The sequence below is a fragment of the Elaeis guineensis genome, chromosome 9, assembly GCF_000442705.2.
Source record: "Elaeis guineensis isolate ETL-2024a chromosome 9, EG11, whole genome shotgun sequence".
Classification (NCBI taxonomy): domain Eukaryota; kingdom Viridiplantae; phylum Streptophyta; class Magnoliopsida; order Arecales; family Arecaceae; genus Elaeis; species Elaeis guineensis.
Window position 1 is genome coordinate 157,876 of NC_026001.2, and position 12,880 is coordinate 170,755.

Genomic DNA, 12,880 nt, shown 5'->3' on the forward strand with positions numbered 1-12,880 from the left:
AGTAAAGTGTTTACTGTTCAAATTCGAATTTCAAATTTAAATGCATGCATGCTGTATATCATATTTAGATCCTAGTGTAGGGTAAACACATGTTAATTAATTAAATTAATTAATATTTTTCGTTGTAAAATTATGATTTTGAAAAAATTTAAAATTATCATTTTACCCCTGCACTGAATTTCGCTTCATATATGTATATATATGTATGTATGTATGTGTGCACGCGTGTGTGTACACATACATACACATACACACATACATATATATATATACACACACACACATATACATATATACATACATATATCTGTATGTATATATATATATAAATACCCAGCACAAAACCTTAGCCATCGTGTGAGCTTCCCCCTTCAACCGCTCCAAGCCTCCCTCGTTAGGATGGAAAAAGCAGAGGAAAAATCGAGCAAACCGTAGGAAAAATCAACAGAAACCAAGGAATTACAGAAAAAATTGAAAGGTCAGACCTTTTCCCACATGGTTTGATCATTTTTTTTCTTTTTCGATTCCTTTATTTTCATTTTATTCTCTTTTTTTGTGATCTGTGAGACCTGAGGGATATCGGAGGGGTTTCTTAGGTTCGGTTGAGTTTTTTTTTTTCAAGCATCTTCGATTTTGTGCATGTTGTGGCGGTGTGAGCTGGTCCCTTAATGTTTTGAGATCTAATCTTCGTATATGCATGATATTTTGTAGGGTTTGGGGGATTTTTAGTTGAAAGGATTCTTCTTTGGCTACAAAATTTCTAATTTATGGAGTTCTCTTCTCATGATAATATGAATATGATGCCAAATCCATGGTGTGAGACTTGCACTTGGACAAGTTCCACCGTTCTGAACTGTCATGCAGATACATGAACAAGGATCAACTCCAAGGGCCAAATGCATTCATGATAGGTTGCACCGGCTACCGCAGCATGAGAGAGACAGACTCAAGATTCATTGTTTGACATATTCTTTTTTGAACATTAGCTTTGTGACATAGGAAGTGGTCTAATTGTTTTGAAAGGTTAGATAGGAGTCATGCTCAGAATCACATAAACCAATTTTTGGTTGAGGTAGCTGGTGTACTCTTAACTTGTATTTAGTTAAAAAAACAATTTGGTCACTTCTTTTTGATGTATATAGGGGAATCAATGAAAACAAGATAGTTGTTCTCTAAATTCTATGTTTTCAGTGTTGGTTGTTCAGGTTATTTGATGTGAAAACAATGAAATCAGAAGGTTCACTTGTTCTTTGATTCTCGTTTGTAGTGATTTTATATCTATGAACTTATTTATTTTTGAAGTATTATTTTTTTTATATTTATTGTCTTGGTAATCCATAACGAAACGTTGCTTCTAGATTTTAATTTTATATAATATTTGAATTGACCAGATGGGTTCGGTTCTCGAATAATCCAGGCTGAATAAAAGTTAATCGGGCAGCTTTGGATATCCGACAAATTTATTATTTTTTTTAATGGGATGGATTTGAGATTTTTAGATAATTTTATAATTAGGTTTAATATGGGTTCAGATAGTAAGATTTCGAATGGGTTTGCATATGAATAATGTAAATTTTGCATGTACCCTATCTATTGCCATTCCTACAAACTATCTCTTAGTACGTGGTATATATCAGGACTCTCGGAATAGGATGCATATTTTATTACCTGAAATTGGACTTGACCCGAATGAAAGTTAGGCCCCAAGCCTGAATGGGTGTGAATATGGTTTCAATGAATATTCCCCTCCTGGCTATAAATTCTTCTCTTCGTCCTCAGAGACCCTGAGCTCGTAGGGCGAAACCCTGGCCGCTGATCTCACTGATCCCCTGATTTCGATCCAGGTTCATCTCCTTCTCTCCTCTCCTTCTTCCCACACTACTCCACCATCCTTCTTCCCACCATTACCTTCATTGCCCCTTCCCAGCCGCTAGCACAACTACCATGTAAAGCCCCTTCCCCTTTGCAAATATCAGTTCTTGGATGTCGCTAAGGAAGCCTCGGACTGCAATCTCTCTTCATCTTCTCGCTTTGTCTCGTCATAGATGGAAGTATTTGTTGGGGTTTATTTTCTACTCTTGTACAATTGCTCTTTCTTTCCTTGATTTTCTTTTTCTTAGCCTTCTCCTTCTCTTCCTCTTCTATATTTGAGTATGTATAACATGGGGGTGATGATGGGTGACTCGTTAAGGGTTCTTCTTCTTCACCTCTTCATTGATGTGCATGTATTCTTTCTAGCAATAGTTGAAGTAGCTCTGGAAGGTCTGTTGTTCCATAGACAACCAACCTGCAACTACTGCTGCTTGGGTGGGTTATCAGAGAAGAAAGAAAAAGAAGGAATGATCTTTTCATCTCATTGAATCAAGAATCTCCTTTGAGCCTTTGAACCCTAGGTCTCCGGCTGGTTTTCTTTCTCACAATTGTTTGGTGGTCTTCTTCTTCTTGGAACATAATGGCCGTGAACTTGTGTTTCTTTCTCTCATTCTTCTTTTCTTTCTTCTCCTGGATTTTGTTCTTCTTCTTGCTATCTGGCTTGTATGAGGAGGCTGTGGTGATTCTTGAACGAGGATTTTGCTACATTGTCGAATGGGAAAATGGCTTTTCTAAATGTTGAGGCAATCAGGGATGGTCTTTTGTTGTTCTTGTGAAGAAATAGTTTGCATCTATTTGAATCTGAGCCCCCTCCTCTTCTCTGCTTTTCTAGTTTCTGGGTTTGTTTAAAATATCTTGTCATGCATTCTCTTTTCTCCAGCTGAGCACAATATTTCCTTTCTGGTTTGGATAAGAATGGATGGTTTAGAAATATAGTGTTACTTTTGTGGATTAGAAATGTGCTACTGGTGTTTTTTAATGTGCCTTTAGTCGCTTGAGTGGGACTTGGATTGGTTTTGTTTTATTGATGTGGGCATTGTGTTTCTAAGCCATGATCTTGTGAAAAATAGTTGGCTGTACTTGGCAAGTACTATATTTTTATAGAGCATGTTCATTGAAGTTTGATGTTATGTCATATTTGGTTTTAGATATTGCAGAAACAACTTTAAATATGCAGGCTTGGTGATTTGATGGAAGCTCATTTAGCCTACTCCATTGGGTAGAAGTCCATTTAGCCCAGCCCTATTCAACTTAATAACCTGAGCCGAATCAAATTGAATTTCTTGGCTTGGTTTGAACTGATTTTTATAGATGGTCATTTCGGTTTCGATTTTGGTTTTGGTTTTAGTAACAGATTTAAATCTATGTGGTTTCGAGAATAGCTCTAGATCGACTTGACGTGAACCGTGCACACCCCTAGCTATAAATTCTCCCCCCATCCTTAGGGACCTGGAGCTCCAAGCAAAATGCTTGCTGCCGAATTCATTGCTCCCCCTGATTTTGATCCAAGTTCATCTCTGTCCCCCTTGTTTTCATGGATCTCAATTCGTTTCCATTTGATTTCATTCTTTCCTTCAATTCGATTGGGTTCTAAGGCCTTTCCATTCTTGTTTGCTTGTTGTGGTCCTTTTTTGTTTTCACATATTGCTTCATCCCCAAGCCCTAGTCATGGGAATGGTAAAGAAGTTTTGGATTCCCATGATTTTCTCGAAAAATAATAAATGTTCAGCAACAAGGGCAAAAGAAAATTTGATTTGTTTAGAGGAGGCATGATATTAAAAGAAATGGGGAAGGTAGGAGCTATGTTGCCATTGTAGAATATGATGTGTAACACAACCTAATTCGCTGCAATTTTTGTCAGACTTAAACCTAAAGCCAATTATGGTCAAGTTGTGGCCTTGCCAGGCTTGGACCCTTTTAACTCGCTTCTAACTCTTAAATTCAACATATGTATGGTTGATTGCCCTTATTGAAATGAATTAAGTTGGATAGAATCTTATTTTGCTCATTAGCCATTTTTTATCCTTGCTTTTTGTGAAACATGAATTCTACAACCAAGATTTAAATCTTGAAGATATAAGCTGATTTGCAATTCTTCAAGGGCAAACAATTAATCTAGAAATTTGTATATCATGCCTATTAATGGGATGGATGATTCTAGTCTCCACAAGTCATTTTTTCATTGTTAGTACCATTAGAGTTCTTAGGTGAATGTACTTTCTGGATATCAAAATTTTGTGGATATAATAGAGAACTATGTGGAAGTTGTTACGCAACAAGAGTAGTTAGTGTTCCCCAAGCACGGAAAGTGCACTAAGGAGAGTTGAAAAGCATGCTTATTTGTTCATGTTTCAAGCAATGGTCACGTGATATTTGATATATTAAGTGCTAGCAAACCCAACAGGGCATGAAAGGAGTTACCTTGGATTTGGAAGTAAGCAAGGTTAAGACCAGAGTTTGCGCATTTTAAGATGATTGTTGACTTTGACAAGGTGAATTGCTGTGTCAAATCAACTCAAAGTGAATGGTAAGAGGATTGAGAATGGAGTATCCGTGGATTCTTATATGTAGTTATCATGGAACTAATGACATATCTATGGCATGGCTTAAGGAGCTCATGTCTTTGGTATGCAAGCATGAGTTCTTGATTGGAGAAGGCCCTTGTTATCACTTAACCAGTTTTGGGTTTTAATTTATGATGATTGCTGAAACTAGGAAATGAAACTCAACAGGCAAAATTGGGGTGTGCAAATGATTTTGGCTTGATCCATTATACTGGACTACCTTCAGCTGATTAAGTAATATACATCAATGCACAAACCAATTAGAAAAGACATCAATGCGCAAACCAATTAGAAAAAGTTATTCCATTTGCAATTCTCAGAATAAATCCATTGTTACACCAGGATATGCATGGGAAAAGGGTACTATTATGAAAAAAGAATACTAGATTTTGCTTTTATATTTGGGTGACTATTAAGATAGATGATTTAAAATAGCATATGATGACAAATAACATGTACTGGAAGTAGGATTTGGAACAATTATTTTTACTAGAGATGACAGAAAAATTCTAATGAAAAGGTTAAAATTACAAATTGTTCATTTAATCTTCTTTGATTTTCTTATGTGCTATAATTGCCTAACTCTCAAATAATGAAAAAAGAACATAACTTGGATCCAGACCTCCAGTGAGGAGGAAGAGCGCAAAGAACTCAGAGAAGAGAGAGAAAGAGAGAGATGGGGTGGAAGGCAGCTGAGAAGATAATCCAATGCTGGAAGATCCTCAGAGGAGATAATGTATAACCTATTGATCTCTCGCCCTCCCCCCCTCCTTTCTGTATATCTTTTTTTCTTGAAATGATGTTTTTTTTTTGGTTTTGTAGGTAATGATTATAAGAGGGAAAGATAAGGGTGAGACAGGTGTCATCAAACGTGTTATCCGGTCCCAAAACCGAGTCATTGTTGAGGGAAAGAATCTGGTTTGTCCCATTTACTAGTCCCAGATGTTAGGCAAATTTTCCTTTCTTTCCCTTTTATTTTTAGTGAAAATCAATTTTTTAATTGAGTTTGGTTGATCTCGTTTTTGTTTAATGAGAGCCCATCACCATTCTTGAATTTAGAATATTGAGAAAAAAAAATGCTAAATGCTTTGTATCAGTGTTAATGTTCCTTATGCATATTCTGGACTTTTGCTCCATAATGTGATTCAGTCAGAATAATTGGGAAATTACTGTCCATTTCTGATTTTTATCTTATTATGGTTAATTCTTGGCATTGGATCAGGGACCTTCTTTTGGTCCAAAACTCCCATTAATGGAGATAACCCTTGTTCTCCTATGAAATATCATGGACGTAAATGGGTGTTTTTTTTTTTTTTTTTTTTTTTGTTAAATTGATACAGATCCTAGTTGGAAATTTGCTAAATAATCGAAATGTCATCCAAGTTGTCAGTTTCTTCCCTATTTTTTTGGAGGTTGTATTGATTAGTATTTTTTTTTTCTGAATATTAATCACTGAATGAATAGATTAGAAGCTCTTAGCAAAATTTTTAAGAAGGATATCAAACTTTTCTGTAACTTGTTAAATCCTGCCCTGTTATCTAGATGTTTTTGACATCTCTTGGATTAGTTCTCATTGTCATATCTACAGTGTCTTGCATTTCTGCATGTTTTGCTGAATTTTTTATCTTTTTTCTTGTCCTGTTCACTGTATTTAAAATCATAGTTCAGTTAATGTTAGTTTTGAAATTAAATTACTATGGATTCCATAATTTATAGACTCGCTGTTATCTCTGTCTCCAACTTCATAAATTCTGTGATTCTAGGCGATAATAAGTGTGATAATGACGGTCCATGTTTACAGGTGAAGAAACACATCAAGCAAGGACAAGGACATGAAGGTGGGATCTTTTCAATTGAAGCTCCTCTTCATGTCTCAAATGTTCAAGTTCTTGACCCTGTTACTGGGTATGATGCGCATGGATTTTGTTGATAGCCTTTTAATCACAGGATAATTACCTCATATAGGCAATTTCCCCTTTTGTCTTCATTTAATTGAAGCAGAAGTAAATTGTTGCTTATAATATGTTCATGCAGGAGACCTTGTAAGATTGGATACAAGTATCTGGAAGATGGAACAAAGGTAAGAATCTCTAGAGGGCAGCAAGCATCTGGAGCCATAATTCCTCGTCCAGAGATCTTAAAACAAAGGAGAAAACCAAGACCTACTGAATGTATGTTTTCTTTTTCCAGCAACTTTATGTCTATCTGTTTGTTGAAGCACTAGCATCATTTTTTTCTTGCAGTTCTTCTGAACTAGTCCATTCTCCTCACTTGTTTTCTTGGATGTCTGAATTGTAATTTTTCTTGCTAGTGGTTGGTTTTGCTGTCTTAAAAAGTTCAATAAAGAGCATATTTGTTCATGCACAATCTGTTTTAGGTCACATAGTAAACACTGCATGTCTCCTCTATGTCCAAATTGATAGGGACAATGCTAGTTCTCAGCCATTCTAATTATGTGATAAAATGTGATAAAGTAATAAACCTATGATCTAAATTTGCATTTTAATTGAATAACTTTTTTTTTACTTCATAGATGAACTACCTATTGGCCCTATTTATCTTTGAAGAGTAGTTTTGTTTTTGTAGAGATGGCTTGCCACTCAGTTATTCCTATGATAGTCTTGTCTGTCAACCATTTGTTTCCAATCATTTTCTAAGTTTTCAATTTATCGGAGGGTTAATTATAGGATACTTAGGAACACTGGGTTGAAATGTTTGCACAGAAGTCAAGAAGAAAAATTCATACTGCAAGAGATCATGATTCGTCGTCTCGGTATCAAACCGTACCAATAAAATCTTATTATAGTGTCTGTATGCAGTTTTGTATAATATGGTAGTAACAGATGGGACAATACGGTATTATTGGTATAGTATCGGTATGATACAGTATGGCCTGTGTCGCCTGATATGGGAAGGTACAGCAGACCATGCAAGAGGTAGTATACAGTGGAAATAGAGGTGGCAGTTCAGACACCAAAGGTGCCTTGTAGGATAGACCTTTGGACTTGCATTTTTAAGGTTAGAATGTGAAAGAATTGCTGATTAGGGTATGTGAACTATTTGTAGGACACAGGTATTGAGAAGGGAGGGTTATTTTTCTATTCACCATCATTGAAGATTTATTTATTTATCAACTCTTCCAAGTTTCAATCTCAACAAAATCACTAAATATTTGCAAGACTAAGTATGAAACAATGAAGAACATAGTGAATAAAAATGGGAGCTATAGACTTTTCTCACTATAAATGTTTGCGTTTGATCTGAATTAGGTGGTTTATTTGGAAAACGTTTAAGATTCATCCCCAAATGGCCAAACTCAATAGGCTTTTAACAAGTTGTGAGATAGGGGTTGATGATAACAAGTAGGGCTACTTCAATTTCAATTGGATTAATTATTTCTCGACATGGCTGATGAAATCACTTCGTAAGTCATCTTTTTCACAATGGTAGTATGAAAATGGTTGTTGCACTCATTTATTTAATGTAGTTTGTATTCATGCAATGACAGTGAGGATCTACTAATCTTATCTCAAACACAACTTTTGATGATGGGAAGGATGAGTGAATGACCATGTTGTAATAGTTTTATTTGATGTAATTAACTACATATCGAAGCTATTTTAACTATCTTTAGTCTAGGTGCAAATGACAGCTTAGGTACTATGGTTGGAGTATTGACTATATCTACATAGATTTCAGCAACAGAACAGTTTGGTTTCATCTCGAATACTACACTGGAACCTTAAATTTTGAATAAATATAGAAATATTTTAGGAAAAGGGTTAAAAATAGGGAATTAAAATCAAAGAAGGATTTAATCAAAAAAAAATCATAGAGGAGGAAAAAGAAAAAAAAAAGAGGGAAAGACAAATCATAAGGAAAATAAGGAAAAAGTTAAACAAATGTTTTTTTAATTAAATAAAAGAGCCGTAGGAGGTTGTTTATTACTATTTTCAACATGTTTCTTAAAACCTTAAGCTTTCTGCGAACCAACAATGACATAATGCATACTTGATAATCTAATGGATGAACCTAGGTTTGGTATATCTAGAGATCATCCACCAGCATGCTGAGACTCTAACTAGAAAAGTTAAGATAGTGCAGTATCAGTACCTAAACAATCTAAGAAGGATCAATCTGAATTTTTATAGCATCTATTCATTTATTATTATTTTCAACATGTATCTTAAAACCTTAAGCTTTTTGTGAACCAACAAATGACATAATGCATACTTGATAATCTAATAGATGAACCTAGGTTTGGTGTATCTAGAGATCATCCACCTATACGCTGAGACTCTAAGTAGAAAAGTTACCCACTTAAAACATTCCGAAGGATAGGTATCCATGATTGTTATGACTATTGTTGCGAAGAAGACATATATTGACAATAATAAGACCAAAAAGCTTTGTAGCGGTAGTCAATTTGAGCATTCTTCATTAAATTGAATACCTTGTTCATGATGTATTCTGATGAGTAATTTCCAAATAATTTGCATTTTAGGCTTGCTAGCATTAACTTTTACCAAGAGGCGTGTTCCAGGATGTTTAACCAAACAGGTCACACACCTTAGCACTTGTGAGATATCGGGTTCTTTATTCACTATTAAACATATTATTTAAGGTGCTATTTACCTAGCAACATGTTATAGACAGACAGTATTGTTCTAAGAGCTAGCAAATTGTAATATCAACTTCTCAACCTTTGCAAGGCTCCTACCTTCCATTTCCAATATTCTTCTCATGAAGAACAATTGCTTTTAGTAAGTGTGCTAGTTGGTTTCCAATTGGCAGACATCGAAGAAAATTTAAAATGGAGAGAATGAGACGGAAAGAAGCTGGGAATAATAGGGCATTGGAACTATATAATGGAGACTATTTTTCCTTTTTGCTAAAACAAACAGGAGTTAGAAGGTGGTGACCCGACGCATCTATCTTCTCTGGGTGTAACCATAGGGCCCTAGCCCCACTAGAGAATGTTCGATTCGGAGACGAATTTGGATGAATAGACAGTCTCTTTCCCACCATATAGGCGAACTCAATGGGTGAGTACGTCAACCCACTACCACCGAGGGCCAACGGATCAGATGTCATTTTCGAACGCCGTGCTCGGGCCGTCAGGATATGCTCCATTCAACAGTCATTCACGTCCTGGCATTTAATCGCAGTCTGACATCCGTCGTGATTTGAATTCGGGTTATGTCGTAGAAAACAAAGGCTCGTTCCATTGGGATGCCACCTCAATGGCATATAATAGAGACTTATTATTAGCAAAGATTTGTTTAGTGAGAAGACATTGAGTACCTCTATTCTACTTGGGGTTCATTCTTTTGAGGATAAATATTAAGGAAAAGTTGGTCAGCTTTCTCATTAACCAATTTATCCATCTCACATTTTTAAGATGGATAAATTATTTTTTCATAAATAGTATTTATCTATGAAATGAAAAAAAATCTTATCTATCTATAGGATAGTTAAATTATTTTCACATCAATTGAAAAAATATTTTTTTAATTCATTTCTAATATACTTTTAACCTCATCATAATAATAATATAATATATTTAATATAAGATATCATAATAATGTTATATTATATTATCATATATAATAATATTTATATAATATATTATTGTTATATTGTTATATATAATCATATTTATAATATATATTTTATATTATTTTAATATATTATAATCACTATAATGATATAATAATAATATAATATATTATAGTATATTATATCATATTATTATATATAATAATATTTATATAATAAAAGGTATTATGGAAAATATGTCTTAGTAACTTATTCAAGAAACTAATACTGTAAAAGAATATGGATAACAGATTTTCGAATCATTTTTCAATGCATAAAAGAGCATAGCTAAATTTTTTTTTTATTTAAATATTATCTGAAAAATATTTATCCAAAAAGATATAATTTTTTGGATAAATTTTTTACCTTCAAAAAGAACGAGTGCTCAAGTTTCCAGCTAATCTTTCAGTTTCTTGTCAAGACATCATTTAGTTTTTCATAAAATGAAACCTACTCTTTTTAATATTTCTAGAAACATCAGAAATTCTTTGGCCCTTTTACCAATCGTGAAACAAATGTTTACATTATGTGAGTATCAAAAAGAACTATAATTTCACTGTCTTAAACCTTAACTCTCTCTCTCTCTCTCTCTCTCTCTCTATTTTTTTTCTTGGTCCCCTTTGTATGGTTGCATATGCCCTTTGCAGCGTGTTAAAATCTACCAAACTTATTTTGTAAATGGGTTGTGTTATGAGCTGTTGCTTGACTTATTTGGATAACTAAGAGTTAATCTTATTTTGCCAATGCATGTGCAGCTGGTCCTAAGGATTCGCCCATTGACCTCGTACTCGAGAAAACATATGATGCTAAAGCTGGAATTGGGATGCCTGACCTTTGAACAAAGGTCAAAGTTTTTGTTACAGTTTGGCAGAATTTTGCTGTCAGAACATATTTCATCTACAATCATGTCAGCTACCTTGGAGTTTCTAAATACTTGTTCGACCTAGGTACCATATGATCGGTGTAACATATTCGCTTTGCCAATCCTCTAGCATGTTTTACTAGAATATATTAGCATTTATTTACAATTTGTGGGTTTACCCCCTTGCCGGTGTCGGCTAATAAGAAGACAAGTTAGATTTATCATTAGTTACAAGATGTTCATGTTTCAGTACTCCTACCATCAAGAACTCCCTTTGATATGCAACACATAATTTAGTTAGTGTGTTTTTATGCATTTCTGATCACTCCTGAGTTACCCAGACAGATGCGAACTACAGGGGCACCGAAGAGTCCAATCCATATTTCATCTCAATTTGCCAAAGGTGCTTCCAAGTAAAAACAGTTAGGTTTTTTTTTTTTTTTTTTGCATAATTAATAATTTGCTGTGTCAGGTAAACTATTTAGTGCATCCCAGAAAACATTGAAATTATCATGGGTAGGTCACGCTCTGACGGGCTGAGTTAGTCGAGTTTAATCTTTCAAGATGACCACGTATCTTTAATCTTTCAAGATATGCAAGGTTTACTTGCACATTCAATATATCATATCGATCCAGATAGTTCACCAATGATTCAAAAGGTTGATTAATGTAAATTAAGATCAATATTATTAAAAAATAAATAAAATAAATGTTCTTTAAGATCTTATACTTCTCATTTCAGGAAGGATGAGTTTTGTAGGCTTCCTAAGTTTTGAATATTTATGCTTGAAGTTTTTTTTTCAAATATAGTAATTAATAATAGTAGATATATAAATCAATATAATCTTAATTTTTAAATCATGTCATGTATAATAATAAAGCTTAAAATTTTTTCTTAGTCTTTGATGACTAGGATTAATCTCATGATAATGCCCAAAAAAGTCATTGAATATAGAACATACGATCTATCAGCGTGTATCAGTGATCAACCACATTGGCTAAGCTTAAAATAGGATCAGCTCTAATTCATATGGTCACGATTAATTTTATGATAGAATAAAGAGATTAATTTTAAAATCAAAGATGCGACGCATCAGTATATGTTAGTGATTTGTCCCGACTGACTAAGCTCGAGAGGATTGATCGCTAGTAATCGATTCTGACTGATTAGGCTCAAAAAACTAACTCTATCAATGATCGGTCCTAACTAGTTAGATCTAAGAGAAATTAATTTTTAATCATGTGATTAACAATCAGTCTCATTGTCTAAACCCACATTATAATCTAACTAAAGGGTTTTTTTTTATGACCAACAAAATTATTTTCATAATATAAATTTTCACATTTTACCATTAGAAATAAAAAAAATATTTTTTCATTCAAAAATTCATGCGAGCATAGAACTACGCAATAGAGGAGAATCATCACATTTAAAATTTATAAATATGTCAGGGTAACATTGTGCTTGATCTATAATTTTAAATTTTATAACATACATATTTTTTCAAACTTTCAATTTCTAAATACTATAATTTTTGTATAATTTTTGAATTAAAAACTTCAAAAAATATGTTAAGTAAAATCTCAAAGTTAAATGAAATTTACGATCAGTCTGATCTAAAAGTCATGATCTTTGACTTGCAACCTAATTCTTAGATCTGTGCTTCTCTCAATGTAAAACAATATTTTAGATTAGATCTAATTCATTGATCAAAGAAAAAACTAGGCTAATGAGACTCGGTCTAGGTCAATTAACAGAGATAATAAGGGAAGAGAGATTCGATTTGGATTCAATCAAGACCAATCTATTTGGTCTAACTTGATTAATATGCAAAGGAAAAAGATGCTCAATTCATGTCAATTTAATTTTTTGTTTGTGTGCGTGTTGTGTGGTGGGGGGGGGGGGGGGATGGCTGGATCTACTTGATTTAAAACCAACCAAGAGCCTGACCTATTCGGACTGGATCAACCAACAAGAGTCTCG

The 12,880-nt window shown here is 33.9% G+C and overlaps 1 protein-coding gene across 6 annotated transcripts; it reads left to right on the plus strand.

Moving 5' to 3' along the window:
* The first annotated feature begins 1,692 nt into the window (after nt 1-1,692).
* On the plus strand, nt 1,693-11,123 carry LOC105035298 (uncharacterized). 6 transcript variants are annotated; one of them, XM_073243426.1, is made up of 6 exons: nt 1,693-1,844; nt 5,057-5,172; nt 5,259-5,354; nt 6,238-6,341; nt 6,471-6,607; nt 10,790-11,123. In XM_073243426.1, the coding sequence occupies exons 2-6, from the start codon at nt 5,113-5,115 to the stop codon at nt 10,870-10,872; spliced, it is 480 nt and encodes a 159-aa protein (XP_073099527.1). In that variant the 5' UTR covers nt 1,693-1,844; nt 5,057-5,112; the 3' UTR covers nt 10,873-11,123. The 6 variants fall into 6 exon arrangements, with proteins under 6 accessions (XP_073099527.1, XP_073099528.1, XP_073099529.1 ...); XM_073243427.1 differs by having other exon boundaries at nt 1,746-1,844; nt 5,039-5,172; XM_073243428.1 differs by lacking the exon at nt 1,693-1,844 and adding an exon at nt 1,851-3,665.
* The last annotated feature ends 1,757 nt before the right edge of the window (nt 11,124-12,880 follow it).

What these genes read in the sequence shown, in the direction of transcription:
- LOC105035298 (XM_073243426.1), top strand. Translation starts at nt 5,113, where the DNA reads ATGGGGTGGAAGGCAGCTGAGAAGATAATCCAATGCTGGAAGATCCTC. An exon ending in AGATCCTCAGAGGAGATAAT is followed by an intron (nt 5,173 to 5,258) that starts GTATAACCTATT and finishes TTGGTTTTGTAG; the next exon opens with GTAATGATTATAAGAGGGAA. An exon ending in AAAACCAAGACCTACTGAAT is followed by an intron (nt 6,608 to 10,789) that starts GTATGTTTTCTT and finishes ATGCATGTGCAG; the next exon opens with CTGGTCCTAAGGATTCGCCC.